This window comes from Phaseolus vulgaris, chromosome 5, assembly GCF_000499845.2.
Source record: "Phaseolus vulgaris cultivar G19833 chromosome 5, P. vulgaris v2.0, whole genome shotgun sequence".
In the NCBI taxonomy this organism is placed as follows: Eukaryota; Viridiplantae; Streptophyta; class Magnoliopsida; order Fabales; family Fabaceae; genus Phaseolus; species Phaseolus vulgaris.
The window spans coordinates 30,557,672-30,574,927 of record NC_023755.2 but is presented as its reverse complement, the minus strand read 5'-3'; the positions used below and the strand labels follow the sequence as shown (position 1 = coordinate 30,574,927).

At 45.9% G+C, this 17,256-nt stretch overlaps 1 protein-coding gene across 1 annotated transcript; it reads left to right on the top strand.

Moving 5' to 3' along the window:
* The first annotated feature begins 3,556 nt into the window (after positions 1-3,556).
* On the top strand, positions 3,557-4,833 carry LOC137834296 (predicted GPI-anchored protein 58). Its single transcript, XM_068642356.1, has 2 exons — positions 3,557-3,680; positions 3,878-4,833. The coding sequence occupies exons 1-2, from the start codon at positions 3,557-3,559 to the stop codon at positions 4,831-4,833; spliced, it is 1,080 nt and encodes a 359-aa protein (XP_068498457.1).
* The last annotated feature ends 12,423 nt before the right edge of the window (positions 4,834-17,256 follow it).

Below are 17,256 nucleotides of genomic sequence, written 5' to 3'. Positions count from 1 at the left end.
ATCTTCATAACAAAAACCATATTTAACCATTTTGAAATAATTAATCCAAAATAGTTGTTTTGGCTTATTTGTTAAGTCACACAAGCATAACCAACTCCAGAATACAGTTTGATATTTGAGGTATTTTTTTTTTAAATAAATAAAAATGATTATATAGTTGTAGATAGGATTCGGATGATTTTATCTCAAACAAATCTTATCGAACAAGATTAATTAGAAAAACTAAAATATAAACCAAAAAAAATATTTAACTATAAATAGAATGGATAAAACAATGATACATCAAAACATATCGAGTTCTCTAGTTAGACGGATACTCGTCGTTTTTCCTGTATGAAATTATATACACTATATGACTTTTCAATCAGTAAAGTAAAATGAGTTTGCGAAATACTTATTTTGAACATATACATGCATATTACGGATCATTTTATCTGAAATCCTAAGCCAAGACGAAATAATGTTCTAGACTGAAGATCCGAATGCAACAATTTAAAAGAAATAAGAAAGCAAATTAGCTCGAATCCAACAAACTAAATAATTTTACTGTCTTCAAAAAAGGCCTTTTTTTTAATTTATACATAAGATATTTTCTCACTTTACGCATCACTTTTTGAGCTAGGAATAATGAAAGATATTCCCTCGTATACAATCCCACCAGGTGCCATGAAAATGGATCTTCCCCAACCAAAGTCAGCATCGTGGATTGCAATGAGCTTCTAATGATTCATCACTTGGAATCTGGAATACCTTGTAATGAGCTTCAGTCTAGAACATTATTTCGTCTTCATTAGTCTAGACCAACCATAAGATTCATCACTTGGAATACCTTGTAATGAGCTTCTAAGAGTCGAGATCATGCTTCACTTCAATAGTTTCACTTCAATAGTTTTCTTGAATATAATGCACTCCTCAAGTACAATCAACAAATCTCAGTCTTAACCAACTGAACCATCCCACATTTGAACTCATCTTAACACTAGGAAATGTTTTCAAGAATTTCAATGAGTTATTCTTCTCAAAGAAATCACGAATGAAACAACACCCACAAATGTCTTGTCTTATAGTTAAGCTTTTGAGAAGGAAAACGACATTTAGCGGTAGGAATTGTTCCTAAAATACCATATTATATATTGTGACATTTATATATATATATATGATCCTGCCGGTTGACTCGAGTGCAAGAGTCTTGCCACGTCAAAGGTATCTTCTCTCGATCAGCTTCGCACCACGCTAGCCTTCGATCTCCACGTCTCAAATCCTCTCGAGAACCTGAAGAAAACAAAGACACAGAATGGCGTCGCTGCGGCCGATCGCGCTCCGACGCTCAAGTCAGTGACAGAACCACCAAATACTAAGAGAGAAAAGCTAAACTCAAGGAACCGTGCAAATGTTCTCTCAGCGTACTCAAGTGTTCTCAAAAGCGTAAAGAAGTGTTCTAAACGCGCGTACCTCAGAAGTTCGTTAGAGTTCTTTATATACCTGAGCACTTTCTCTCTCCTGACGGTTACACCTCTGGACACGTGGCTCGCATCCAGCTGTACACGTGTCACCATCTGGAGCCACCTTCTACTTGAGCGTCACCTCTACTCTTCAAGCTATTTGACTAAGTTACCCATGCGAGGAGTAACTACAGCTTCCTTGGAGCGCGACCCCTTAAGCGGCGAGTACGGGGTGTCACCATGTACACCTTCTCTGTGGTCTCGCCTGCTGCTATCACGATCTGCTTTACTTGCACATCGTACATGTTCTGGTAAACTGTTCCCTTGCCTCGACCTCTGGCCAGGGAATGATCATCTGATAACTTCGACCTTCGTACTAGTACCCCTTGAAAGCCTTAAGCAAGCCTTCATGATCCTTCGGCGATGTGCCCCTTTCGGCGGTCTCTGACCACTTGGTCGCCTAAACTCACATACGGCGACTATGACGCGAGCCTGGTGACCGCCGGTTATACATACCAGAGATCGGAGAACACCAAGCTAACAATTGGCGACTGCACAAACTTCCCGATGTGCTTCCCTTCTATCAGCCAGGTGTTCCGCTCAACACGTCTACATTATCGCTTGCTGCCACGTCATCACTTCCGAGTACCTGATCGGTACACAAGCCCCCCAGTCTTAAGCTGAGACTTGACCAGCGAAAAGACTAAGAGGCCACGTCATCGTCGATCTACGTGGCACTGGCGCAGATTTCCGTACGCCCGTACCCTCTGCTTTTCTGACGCTCCACCAACCTCTTTTTCCATCACTCGATACGTGGCTTCATCAACGGTCGTCTTCAACTGTCGTTTGCGCTTCCGAAAACGTTCGAAAAACCCTTAAACCCTTTGCGCTTCCACTGTTCCATCATCTTTCTTCACTCTCAAGCGTTCTAAGCGTTTTCTCTGCGAACCACGAAGCTTCTCGTCTCTCTCAATCTTCAACTTTCTTCAACGCTCATCTGATCACAAAAAGGTACCCCTTTTACTTCTTCTGTTGATATTTGCTGCATTTTAATCGGTTTGCATCATCCTTTATCTGTCTGAAGCATACGTTGTGGGCTGTTTTTTCCTTTTCTCCTTTTCTCGTGACTTAGGGCTTCGTCCTTCATAACGTTTATCCTAGCGAACCCTTATTCGTTCGTTCTGTCTTCTTCATCCTCAATCGAGTCGTTCTTTGTTATCCTCATTTCATCCTTTTCTCTTTCCTTTGCAGTTCCTGCGATGGCTCACACAAAGTCCACCGCGAACCCTCCTCCTTCATCACGAAACCCTCCACCCCAAGCCCGTAGGGTTGCTCCTGGGGCAAATCCTCCACCAGCGCGCAACCCACCACGAGCCTCTGGTGCTCCTTCTAATCAGGCTGAGAGGCCTACTTCTTCTCACGCCAATCCTACTTAGGCAACTCCACCAGTCGCCGGAGGAGCCTCCCTTCCTCCACAAGACTATAAAGAACTCTACCCTTGGGCCACCCCGACTCTGCTGAAGGAGACATCCTCAATAAACACCGAGCTGGGCGTGCACCGACTGCGGAAAGGAGACCAATCCGACCTCTCCTTCCACAAAGAGCACGATAGCAAAATGATCGTGCTACCCTGCCTCCCCGGGGAACCGATCTGCGCGGATAATAAGGGGAACAATGGCGAGTTGTTCTGCTTTATCTACACGACATTCTTCAAGAAAGTGAAGCTTAGGCTTCCTTTTACCCACTTCGAGAGGGAGCTACTAACCGAGCTCAACGTCGCCCCTGCCCAGCTTCATCCCAACAGCTGGGCGTTCGTGAGGGCGTTCCAAATCATCTGCACACACTTGGGGCTGCCGGCTTCAGTGGATGTCTTTCTTTTCCTGTTCGAGGCCAAGAATCCCGGAGATCGCCTCTGGATTAGCTTGAACGGGATTGCTGGGAGGTCAATCCTCTCGATCTTCCAGCAATCTTACAAAGACTGGAAGGGGAAGTTCGTCAAGGTGTGCCAAAACGACCAAGACCCTTCCCTGCTCGACGGCTTCCCCTTGTACTGGGTACACAAGAGGAACAAAGACTCTAAAGAAAGCTTCAGGAGGCCAAGGAGTCCTGACAATATGGGGGAGTTAGACAAAGATCTCTGCCTCTTCTGGAAGAGTGTGGCCGCTGCCAATATCACCCTCCCCACCGCCTCCATAATCACCTTCGAGTTCCTTGAGGACCAACTCGAAGCTCACATAGGTTAGCTCCTGCCCCAGCACCAAGTCTTTCACTTCGAGTTAACATTAACTTAGCGTCTTCACCACTATATTTTGGCATTTCATTATTCTGTGTTGACTCCGATCTTTCATCCATGTACTGCTTGTGTTATCTTATATGAATGCGCTTGCATGTTTGGCTTCTGCCTTGGTTGCTCATTTGTTCTTTATCTTGCGCAGATAATATGTTGGGCAAAGGGAAGCTGGCTGAACTGAGGGCGATCGCCCGGTCTCATAAGCTCGCGGCAGGCTCCCAAACCGTGCCCAACTCGGTGGTGGAGATCGCCGCTGCTCAAGGCAAGACTCCTCCCCGAGGTGCAACCTCTTCCGGGGTACTACCCGCCCCTCAAAGGAAAAAGCTGATCTTGAGGAAACCAAAAAGGAAAGCTCCTCAAGTGGTACAAGAGGAAGAAGAGGATGACGAGGCGACTGAGGATGGCCTCGTCACCAAGAGAACAAGGGCGACCCCCTCTTCACCACTTGCACTCCCAACACCAACACCGCCCTCACTTCCAGCTCCATCACAACCAGTCCAAGCAACACTCTTGGCCGCCGCACCCCCCGTGGTTGAAAGCAGCGACCCAAGCTTCATTGAGAACCCTCCAAGCGCCTCCACGCCATTCGTATCTGCCAGAGAGGGTCCTCCTTCAACCACTTCTATTGCTGGGGTCGCACCAGGAGGAGATGAAGGCGCTCATAATTCGCCAATACTCATAACAGAATCTCCGACCTCACCACTACGCCAAGAAGCCCCCCTTGCCCTTCAAACTCAAGAGGGTGGTGGTGAAAATCAGCACCAAACTCCTCCAGCACCTCCACCAACAACAACCTCAAGCCTCCCAACCTCCCTCGAAGAGATCTTGGGGCCCTTCACAGCTAAACTGAAGATGATGGCGAAGGATCTCCCCTCCATAGTATCAAAAGCTGTGAAGGACGCACTCAAGAAGCTCCAAGATGAAAACTCAGCGCTCAAGGAGTCAAATCTGATTACAAGGGCTGAGGCTGAAAAGCTCTCGTGCAACCTGCTGATGGCTGAGTTGGAGCACTCAAGGCTGGAGGACGCCATGGATGCTGAGCTAAGGAGCGTGCGCAAGGAAGCCTCCGATCTGCGCCAAAAACTGCACCTCCAAGTATAAGAGAAAATCGACTTGGAAAGCAAACCGGTCCCTTTCCGGCTCAAGGTGGCAGACTTGGAGGCTGCGAAAAAGGCGGATGCGACCAAGATGGAAAACCTTGAGAAAAGGTCAGTAGATCGGGAGGTTCTCCTCGGAAAGGTTGAAAAGGAGAGGGACGATGCCATTGCTGAGCTCGCCAAAGCTCGAGAGGAGGCCACAAAGACTGCTGCAGAGTTGGCCCAGGCTCAGGACGAAGGCAAAAAGGCTGCTGAGGACCTAGCTCGAGCTCGTGAGGAAACGGAAGAACTGAAGAAACAAGCACAAGAGCTCGAGCAAAGCACTGCCCAAGTCCTCACCGCCGGGTTCGACGCCGCTCTGGAGAAGGTTGCATGCCAATACCCCGAGCTCGACCTCTCCATGGTGTCAATCTGCAACGAGGTGGTGGATGGGAAGATCGTACCCTCTGAAGACTAGCTGCCTCCCTCCATCACCTTGTTTTTGAAACTTGGCGCTCATCTTTTGTTTGTAAAAACTTTATATGTAATTCTTCTGCTTATGTACTTGATCACATTCGTGTTCAAACTTGAATAGCCACTTTTGTATGACTTTCAATGCTGAAAAGTTGTTTTCTAATACTTCTCTTTAAATGCTGCTCACTTTTACTCGCTTTCACACACTGCTTCAAACTTGAATAAACTGTTAACTTCATAACAATTTATCAAACAGTTAACTCAAAGTAGAACTTGAGCAACTATTAACTTTCAAGCGATGACATTTAATATAACTTGTGAACTTAAGGCAACAAACTTTAACATAAGTTACTTACTAGGCAGCAGGTTTTAACTTAAACTAGTACCACAATACAGTTTACCTGATCTGCCCAACAAAGTGAGCCCTTACACCCGTCATCGCCTGGAATTCTTCTGATCGCCGTAGGGTTCTGGCGATGTGACCCTCCTTACCTTCATATCTTGACCATTGTTCCCTCATCTGGGGGTAGAGGCACCTTTCGGATCCTTCTCTACCTCCCTGAGTTTCAGAACAATGATCTGGTCTTACTGGGTCAATATTGATGTTTCACTTAAAGGGGAAAAGCCATTTTTCCTTCCCTTCCCACCGTTTAAGGTCACGAACACCCCTGACTTTTCAGTTCATCTTGCCTGAACTCACTCTAAGGTGAAAAGGACTTTTTCTTGCCTGCACTTGCTCAAAGGCAAGGAGGACTTCTTCTTGCCTGCACTTGCTCAAAGGCAAGGAGGACTTCTTCTCTTTCTCGCCTGCACTCGCTCAAAGGCGAGGAGGACTTCTTCTCTTTCTCGCCTGCACTCGCTCAAAGGCGAGGAGGACTTGTTCTTGCCTACACTCGCTCAGAGTCGAGGAGGACTTTTTCTTGCCTACACTCGCTCAAAGGTGAGGAGGTCTTTTTCTCTTTCTTGCCCCAAGACGCACGAGAGCGTTGAGGTCTTTAGTCATTACTGGTGCCTCCGATCGCCGAAAGACGATAAGGACTTTAAAACTTTAACTACTGCCGCTGATCGCCGAGAAACGATGGGGACTTTAAACTTTTAACTGATGCCGCCAATCGCCGAAAAGCGATGGGGACTTTAAAACTTTTAACTGATGCTGCCAATCGTCGAAAAGCGATGGGGACTTTAAAACTTTTAACTGATGCCGCCAATCGCCGAAAAACGATGGGGACTTTAAAACTTTTAACTGATGCCGCCAATGATGGGGACTTTAAAACTTTTAACTGATGCCGCCAATCGCCGAAAAACGATGGGGACTTTAAAACTTTTAACTGATGCCGCCAATCGCCGAAAAGCGATGGGGACTTTAAAACTTTTAACTGAGAGCATGCAATATAACTTTGAACTTGCCTTAAATCACGCGCGAGTGATAAGGTCTTTTTTCGATTCTAAAAACTTTCAACATAAAAGGCATGCAAACTCAGAAACTTAAGCTTGGAAACTCTTCTTTATTGGGTGGCCTCATTAAAAACCCTCCTTAGGGAAAAAAGAGTGCCCCCTTCAAAACTGTTTTAACAGAAAGCTTGTAAATCTCTTCATGTTCGTTTTTACTTACAAAGCTTTAACTGTAATATAACTTGAGGTGTGTGGCGTTCCAGGTGCGAGGAATCGCCCCTCCTTCTAACGTCTCTAAGCGGTAGGCGCCGTTCCCGAGCACCTCGGTTATTCTGAACGGTCCCGTCCACTTAGGCGATAACTTGTTCTCCATCTCGTACTGATGGGCTTTCCTCATCACCAGGTCGCCCTCTCTAAATTGCCTTGGCATTACCTTGGAGTTGTATCTTCGCTCAATCCTTCTTTTTACTGCCTCGGCTTTTACTCTTGCCTCCTCCCTGACCTCATCCAGTAAATCCAGATTTAACCTTCTTTCTTCATTCGAGTCTTCCACCACAAAGTTCTGGAATCTCGGCGAGCTTTCCTGGATTTCAACTGGAATCATTGCATCACATCCATAAACCAAGCTAAACGGGGTCTCGTGAGTTTCTGACTGTTCAGTGGTATGGTACGCCCAAACTATGCGGGGTACCTCTTCAGCCCACGATCCCTTAGCTTTCTCTAGCCTTCTCTTTAAACTTCTCAGCAACACCCGATTGGCAGACTCTACTTGGCCATTTGTCTGTGGGTGCTCGACGGATGCAAACACCTGTTGTATTCCCACCTCTTCGCATAGCTTCTTCAACAGGTGACTTGCAAACTGAGTTCCGTTGTCCGACACCAGGCACTTAGGCACACCAAACTGGCACACGAGACCTGACCGCCAATGGGAAAGGTCCCAGAATGTCAATTCCCCAAGTATGAAACGGCCAAGGGCTGTAAATTGACTTCAGCTCTTCTGGAGGCGCCTTGTGCCAATCGGCGTGCTGCTGACATTGTTTGCAACACTGTGCATACTTCTTGCAGTCCTCCCTCATCGTTGGCCAATAATAACCTGCACGGAGAGTTCTTGCACCCAGAGCTCGTCCCCCGACGTGACTCCCACATATACCTTCATGGAGCTCGGCCATAATTCTAGTGCATTTTTCTCCGTGCACACATTCTAGGAGTGGGTGTGTAAACCCAAACCTGTACAGCTCGCCATCGATCATGGTGAACTTGCTGGAGTTCTTCTTTATCTTCCTAGCCTCCGTCGGATCCAGCGGGAGGAGGCCATATGCCAGGCAGCGCTGGTATTGCGTTATCCATGTGTCTGGCTTATGCGTAGCGCAGACCTGCGTCATGTTCACCCTCTCCCCCCGACATGCTCTTATTCTCGGCGATCTCAAGGTCTCCTAGGTCAAGGACCTGTGACTCCTCGCCGCTTTCTCCGTCGACTTGCTTATCTGAAGAACCAGGTGGTCTTCCACAAACGCTCTAGGAGTCTTCAGAGTTTCTTGGATAACTGTCCTCTGCCTACCCCCCTTGCCCGAACTGGCGAGCTTGGCTAGCAAGTCAGCTCGGGCATTTTGCTCTCTGGGCACATGCACTACTTCAAATGAGACAAAGGAACTCTTCAACTCCTGCACGTACTCCAAGTAAGCCACCATTTGTGGATCCTTGGCCTGGAACTCGCCTGTTACTTGTCTCGTGACTAACAATGAGTCACTCTTGGCCATCAACACCCTAGCCCCCATCTCCTTAGCCAACAAGATTCCGGCGATCAACGCCTCATATTCTGCTTGATTGTTGCTAGCTTTAAAGGCAAACCTCAGGGATTGTTCTATCAGCACGTCGTTGGGCCCTTCTAGAATAACTCCAGCACCGCTACCCTGCTGGTTAGACGATCTTTCCACCGAAAGCACCCAGCAAAAATCGTCCCCCTCAACTGGCGCCGCTTCCGACGAGAGCTCGAACACGAAATCAGCGAAAATCTGCCCCTTGATCGGTCCTCGGGGCTCATATTTGATGTCGAACTCCGACAGCTCCACTGCCCACTTCACCATTCTCCCAGCTACATCAGGCTTCTTCAAGACTTTCTGGATGGGCGGTCGGTCATCACCAGCACTGTAAAACTGTGGAAATAGTGGCGCAACCTCCTCGCCGAAAATACTACAGCCAGCGCATCTTTCTCCAAGGCCTGATACCTTACTTCTGGGCCTTACAACACCTTGCTGACGAAATAAATAGGCTTCTGGGCCTGATCTTGATCTTGGGCGAGCACCGCACTCACCGCCCTCTCAATTACAGCAAAATACAACCCGAGAGGGGTTCCCACCAAAGGTTTGCACAAAACCGGCGGGCTCGCCAGGTATTCTTTAAGCTTCACGAAGGCTTCTTCGCATTCCTTCGACCAGATAAACTTGTTGTTTCGCCTTAAGCATTGGAAGTACGCATGGCCTTTCTCTCCACTAGCTGATACGAAACGAGACAGGGCGGCCATCCGACCTGTAAGCTGCTGCACCTCCTTCACGGTAGCCGGGCTCCTCATCGCCAAGATGGCAGCACACTTATCAGGATTTGCCTCTATTCCCCTTTCAGTTAAGAGGAAACCTAAGAACTTCCCCGCCTCCACGCCAAAAATGCACTTCTCGGGGTTTAGCTTTAATCTGAACTTGGCAATCATGGTAAACAGCTCCTCCAGATCTGAGACGTGCTTGCTTTTCTCTAACGAGGTCACGACCATATCATCTACGTACGCTTGCACATTCCTTCCCAGCATCGGTGCAAGTACCTTATCCATCAACCTTTGGTACGTGGCCCCCGCGTTCTTCAGCCCGAAGGGCATCACCTTGTAATAGTAGCACGATCTCTCAGTCATGAAGGCAGTTTTCTCTTCATCCATAGGATGCATCTTTATCTGGTTGTACCCCGAGAAGGCGTCCAGAAAACTCAGCAACTTGCACCCTGCTGCGCTGTCGACCAGGGCATCTATGCTTGGCAAAGGGTATGAATCCTTTGGACAAGCCTTGTTCAAGTTCGTGAAGTCGACGCACATGCGCCACTTCCCGTTGCTCTTCTTCACCAGTACGACATTAGCTAACCATTCAGGGTACTGGACCTCCCTGATATGGCCTGCGGCGAGGAGCTTCTGCGTTTCATCCCTAATCGCCTGTCTCCTCTCCTCATTAAACTTCCTTCTTCTCTGTAGCACTGGTCTGACCTGTGTGTCCATTGCCAAATGGTGACACAAGAAGTCGAGGTCAATTCCCGGCATGTCTGAAGCAGACCATGCAAAAGCATCCAAATGCCGTTCTATCACCTTGGCGATCTGGTATTGGAGCTCACCTTCCAAATATCTTCCCAACTTGAAGACCTTGCCCCCGATCTCCCTCTCAAGCCACTCCTCGACGGGTTTGGGTCTGGTTTCCCTGGCGATCACCGCCCTGGCGATTCCCGACTCCCTCGCTTCCTCTGGGTGGTTTCTCGCTTCTTCTTCCTGTCCGGCGCTCTTTCCCTCAACCTCAGCGTCTATCATGGTGACATCGCCTCCGGCGGCCACTTCCATCGCCGCATCAACAACTCGCCATTCTGTTGGCCTGGGCTTCACACCAGGAGGCGGCGTCGTGGTGATGTAACTTACTGACCTTTTATTCTTGAGGCTATTTTCATAGCACTTCTTCGCCTCCTTCTGGTCAGATCTGATAGTGATCACCACCCCCTCCATTGATGGTAACTTAACCTTCATGTGCCTGGTTGAGGGCACAGCTCCTATTCTGTTGAGGGTTGGCCTTCCCAACAGAATGTTATACGCTGAGGGGGCGTTCACAACGAGGTACTTGATCTTCTCCGTCCTAGAGGCCACCTCATCCGTGAACGTTGTTCTCAGCTCAACGTACCCCCTGACCTCCACCTGATCGCCAGCGAACCCATATAAGCATCCTCCATAGGGTCTTAGCTGGTCAAGGGGTAGTTGCAACTTGGTGAAAGTCGGCCAGAACATCACATCTGCCGAGCTTCCTTGGTCCACCAGCACCCGATGGACCTTCCTTCCCGCCGTGACTAGCGAGACCACTATGGGATCGTTGTCGTGAGGCACAACGTCCCTGAGATCCTCCTTTGTGAACGTAATGTCCACATCTGGCGAGTGATCTTCAAACACATCTACTGCCATCACAGACCTTGCATACTTCTTCCGCTGTGATACAGTGCACCCACCACCTGAGAAACCTCCGGCGATGGTGTGGATCTCGCCATGAGTGGGCATCTCATGCTGCTGACCCTCACCACTCGCCGGCTGAGAGCTCGACGCACCCCCCGTCCTCTTGTCCAGCAAGTAATCATTCAAGAAGCCGCTCTTGACCAGGTCGTCGAGCTGGTAACCCAGGGCCAAACACGAATCAAGGGTGTGACCAAAACTCTGGTGGAACTCACACCAGGCGTTTGGCTTTGGTCCTAACACCTTGTCGCCAACTTTCTCACGCGCTTTAAGCCTGGCAGCTATGTTGGGAATGGCAATCAGGTCCGCCAATCCCATGACAAACTTGTACCTGGGTGGGCGATTGAACTCCCTAGGGCGCCCTGGGCCCCTTCCCTTGTTTTTCTTTGGATCGTAAGGATGGCGAGTCCTTTGATCCTTCTTGGCCGCCGCCGTCTCCAGCACCCTCTGCGGCTGGATTCTAGTCTGGGCTCGTGGCCTAGCAGGAGCCACGCTCCCTCTCTTCTCGGCGACCTCACTCTCGTCGGCGATGTGGGCCACAGCAAGTCGCCTAACTTCAGCAAACATGGCGGGGTGGGCCCTAATCAGCGCCTCACAGAAAGGTCCCGACAGCACGCCCTTTTTGAAGGCGTATACCAACATCTCCTCGTCTTTGGCAGGCGACCGGACCATCTGTGCTCCAAAACGATTCAAATAGTCCCTGAGGGACTCTCCCTGGTACTGCCTCACATCGAACAGGTCATAAGACACCCTAGGTGGCGCCTTGTTCACAATGTACTGGTCGACGAAAAGCTTCGAAAACTGCTGGAAATTGGTTATGTGACCTGTAGGCAAGCTAACAAACCATTCCAGCGCTGTTCCCTGGAGCGTGCTCACAAACATCTTACAATAGATAGCATCTGAGCCTCCTGACAGCATCATCTGTGTGTGGAACGTAGTGAGATGTGCTTCAGGATCCTCCACGCCGGTGAAAAAGGCTTTCACAGGTACCACGCTCGCAGGGATCGGCGTGTCCGTGATCGCCTGAGCAAACGGCATTGGGAAAACGCGCGGTGGCGATGACGGCGCAACTTCTTCAACAACTGTGCGTCCTCTCTGCTCCTGAAGAGCTTGACGCAATTCCTCCATGACCTTGCTGAGCTCTTCATTCCTGGCCTGAGAGGCGACCAGGTCTTCATGCATCTTCGCCTGCTCTATGCGCGATGCCTCCACGTTTTCTTGCAACGCGCGCATGATCTCCATCATCTGCGCCATGGTCATGGCGCCTTCTACAGCAGCTGACACAACGGGACTGGAACGCGTACTTCTCATCTTTCTCATGAAAAATCAACAAACCAAACCTCAGCGAGCAAAACCTTCACCAGCGAAACGATCGATCCAGCAATCAATCGGTCAAAACTTCGTAAACTCCAAAGAACTTCCAAGAACGCAATCACAACAGCAAAAACCTCCACAGAAACTTGCAACCTTGACACGAAACTACCGCTTCTCCTCCAGAACTCCCGATTCACCGGTCAGAAACACGAACGAACGGTAAAAACTTCAATTCACCGATTGAAACTCACAAGCGGTGGAAAACTTCAAACTACCGATCAAAACTTCGAACGAACGGTGAAAAACGCCGATACACCGAATGAAAATCCAAACGAACGGTGGAAAACGCTGAAAATGGTTGCACCAGCACACAACCACACAAGAATCTCAAAAACTTCAAGAACTCACGCTGTGGATGGGAAACACGCTTTACACGGCCCCACGGTGGGCGCTTGATGATCCTGCCGGTTGACTCCAGTGCAAGAGTCTCTCAAAAGCGTAAAGAAGTGTTCTAAACGCGCGTACCTCAGAAGTTCGTTAGAGTTCCTTATATACCTGAGCACTTTCTCTCTCCTGACGGTTACACCTCTGGACACGTGGCTCGCATCCAGCTGTACACGTGTCACCATCTGGAGCCACCTTCTACTTGAGCGTCACCTCTACTCTTCAAGCTATTTGACTAAGTTACCCATGCGAGGAGTAACTACAGCTTCCTTGGAGCGCGACCCCTTAAGCGGCGAGTACGGGGTGTCACCATGTACACCTTCTCTGTGGTCTCGCCTGCTGCTATCACGATATGCTTTACTTGCACATCGTGCATGTTCTGGTAAACTGTTCCCTTGCATCGACCTCTGGCCAGGGAATGATCATCTGATAACTTCGACCTTCGTACTAGTACCCCTTGAAAGCCTTAAGCAAGCCTTCATGATCCTTCGGCGATGTGCCCCTTTCGGCGGTCTCTGACCACTTGGTCGCCTAAACTCACATACGGCGACTATGACGCGAGCCTGGTGACCGCCGGTTATACATACCAGAGATCGGAGAACGCCAAGCTAACAATTGGCGACTGCACAAACTTCCCGATGTGCTTCCCTTCTGTCAGCCAGGTGTTCCGCTCAACACGTCTACATTATCGCTTGCTGCCACGTCATCACTTCCGACTACCTGATCGGTACAATATATATATATATATATATATATATTTTTTTTTTTTTTTTTTGTGTGTGTTGAGACTGTTTTTACAAAACAGAATGGTCTGTGATTTTTCTTGAAAGCTAATTCCTTTAATACAATACAATTCATAAATTAGTGCTAAAAAAATCCCTTTTACCCCTTCTATCACTATCCGCCATCCATTACCAACTCCACTCGTGTCCCTTTTACCCCTAATAAATTGGTTGTCACTAGATCACCTAAACCAATCATCAGAATGAATCTATCTACCTCTGGGAAGAGAAATCATGAGAAAGAGTGTGCATTTCCTAGTGGAAATTGTAATAAGTAGTCGTCATACTCATCCAGGACGAGTGTGGGGGAATTCTTCATTTTATAAAGTACCATCACTGGTCAGGTCAAGAGAAGACTTGCACACAGAAGGCATGGTAGTAGAAGACCCGATGCAAGCAAGTGACCAGTCTACCCTTTGTTTTATTCAGATAGATACTTCTATATGTCTGGTTGATTCAAACCAATTATTTGGGGGATTGTTTCTTACTATATTTGTCTCTATTACAAACTTGTGTGCCTATTATATGATGTAGGACAGCAAAAGCCTTTTTCCTCTAGGCAAGATTGGTTACATAGATCACATAGTGCTGCTGGACTTGATTAAAGACCATACTTTCAGAGATATTATTTTAGACCAACTAAACCCTAGCTCTTAATCAAAGATTTAATTCAAACCCAACTAAAACAATTGATTATGGTCAGAACAAGATCACATAAAATATACGAACATTTTAAAATAATTTAAGAAATGAAAAATTGATGAATTGTAAACGCTAATGAGTGCTCACCCATGGCAGTATATTCGTCAGACCACTCTAAAGGAGTAGGGTTTGTTTGAAGATGGATGGAGAGAAGAAAGAAATGCACCATTTGACTCCTTAGTGGCCCGTTCAATTCCCATGACTTGCATTTTCCTCTCACCGGAATGCGGATTGAAGCTATGGCACCAAAGGGAACGTGGATTCAAGCTTGGAAGTGGGAAACTATTAAAATAACTTCTGATTTATCCCCCGAGAAACTACTGACCCCTTGCTCTTTTTTTTTTTTTTGTTTTTGAAAAACCCTAAAATAACTTTTATCCACTAAAATAATTAACTTTTTAAAATTGATTATAAAAGTTTAATAATTGATGTTACATTTAATTAAATTAATGAAATCATTTTAATAAATGTATTACATTCTATATTATTGATGTAATGTTTGACTAAGATTAACTTAGCAACCTTTGATATTGGTCAAGTCACTTAAAAAATGTAGCCCTTCATGTCGTATGAGCTTTCTGCCTTTACTCCAGTAACCTGTTTTATGAACAAGTACAGGTTTGAAGACAAGATGTTAAAAATTTTAAAAGCCGACTATGAATCGTAATATGTTTTGCCTGTGAAAATGACTCAAGAGATAAGGATTACTATCACAGAAGTCATACAAATTGAGGTAAAGAGACTTAACAAATTAAGTATTTGTCTACTGTGTGCCAAAGAGATAACTAATCAAAACTTTCATATGGACAAAGCCAGAATACATTCACATTTGGAAAGAAGAAACAAGAGGAATTTGGAGGATGGGTATCCTCCTTGCAGAAAAGGATAGTCCACATCCAAAATTAAATAGAAGTGTGCTAATATCTCTCAGTGAAAGCAATATTATACAAAATCAACTCTAGCAAGGTAAGCAAATCCAATGGAAAATCCAAACATTCAGAATAAAACAAAGACAACACGAAGTTTGTTTGCTTATAAAACACATTTCCAGGACACTCTTTCTTCTTTTACTCCATCCAAAACCTCTGAAACCAATGAAGAAGACAAGAAATGCTTCATATCCCGAGTACATACCCAAGTTTCACCAAAAACAACGAAAGGTCTGTTCCAATTTCCAAATGTTGCTATCCAGCAATGTAAATAACAACCAACAACATTATCGCAGATCCACCAACCAAATCAACATGTGTGAAATTCAATTATTAATATTTACAGGAAATAAATCATCCATCCGGAGAGGGTAGGAGAAAAATGACATACCAAGTACAAACATTCTTCAACTTAAACACCAGTAATAAACGATTTATTCATTAATACCAAGCCTAACCAGTTACCACTATCACTCGCAAGAAAATCAAATAAGTTACTACTCTCTAAGTGTCCGTAACTACTAAAATCAATGCAGAGCTGACAAAAGACACTGAAACAAAAAAGTTGAAAACTCTTAATCATGTAAGAACTGACTTTCAAGAAAACGGAATTCCGATAGGGTTCTAATTTAACTGCCTACAAGGAGCATTTGCAAAATGAACTGTATATAATATTTCAATCACAAAAACAAGTCAAATGAAATAAATTTGAACGTCCAAGAGACATACAATACTACTGATCCATCAGAGTGCAAACTTCGTGAAAACCTCTACTTCCTTTCCAAAACCAAAGGGCAGGGGTAATCATTGTATTCAACATTCAACTTCAACACTCATTTAGCTCCTTCGTTTCAAAACATTTGCGGAAAGTCAAACAGGTTTTAAACAGCGTGCTATTCAAATTAATAATGCAAAGGAATTAATATGCTTTAAACATTTTACCCAAACGTATGGTATTCTTCATCGATTCACTTGTCCCCACACCCATGAGCAAAATGGCTCTATCGAACGCAAGCATAGGCACGAAATGGGTTTAACCCTTCTTGCTTCTGCTTTGTTACCCATCAAATTTTGGGGTGAAGCCTTTACCACTGCCATGCATATCATTAATATCTGCCTTCCCCTGTTTTACAAAATAAATCTCCATATGAATTGTTGTTTCACAAACCTCCTGTATATAATACATTAAAAACCTTTCGGTGTGTCTGTTATCCTTTGCTTCTACCCCTATAACAAACACAAGCTTGATTTCAAATCTAAATGTTGCCTTTTTCTTGGCTACTACATTCATAACAGAGGCTATATTTGCCTCTCTAACACTAGTAAGGTCTATATTTCTAGGCATGTTATTTTTCATGAAGAATTATTCCTTTATGATATTCCTAAATATAAGTTTCATCCTTTTGTACATGATAACATTGCATCTGACTGTTTGAACCAAGTTATCACTGTTATTCACTCCCCTTCTATTAATTATTCTCTCGTTTCCCAACTCAGTCCTGATTCTACTGTACCTACTAATCCTAATCCTTCTACCGCTTTGGTGCCTACCTCTTCCACTGACCCTAACACTGTCAATACTCATCGTATGACAATGAGATCCAAGGCAAGTATTTTCAAACCCAAAACTTTTCATACTCACTTTGTTTTACCGTCACCAGTTCCAACGTCTATCACCAAAGCTCTCTCTTCTCCTCCTTGGTTTCAAGCAATGACTGATGAATACACTGCTTTTCTCAACAATCACACTTGGTCCTTAACATCTCTTCTTGAAGGAGATAAAGTTGTTGGATGCAAATGGCTTTTCAAAAACAAATACCATACGGATGGTTCCTTTCATCGGCAGAAAGCTCGCCTTGTTGCGAAGGGATTCAGTCAAACAGAAGGATGTGATTACAATGATACATACAGTCCTTTGGTTAAACCTTCCACCATTCGGCACGTCCTATCTCATGCGGTTTTTGCTAATTGGCCTATCCATCAAATTGACGTAAACAATGTTTTTTCTGAAAGGAGATCTTCAGGAGGATGTCTATATGAATTAGCCACTGGGTTTTGTGTCCAATTCTCCACATCTAGTTTGCAAACTTCACAAAGCTTTATATGGTTTAAAACAGGCTTCGCGATCATGGTTTCAAAAGCTAGGTACCACTCTTCAAACTTTTGGTTTTCAC

Coding starts and splice junctions, on each gene's coding strand:
- LOC137834296 (XM_068642356.1), top strand. CDS start 3,557: ATGGGGGAGTTAGACAAAGATCTCTGCCTCTTCTGGAAGAGTGTGGCC. Junction 3,681..3,877: donor CCAACTCGAAGCTCACATAG/GTTAGCTCCTGC, acceptor TATCTTGCGCAG/ATAATATGTTGGGCAAAGGG.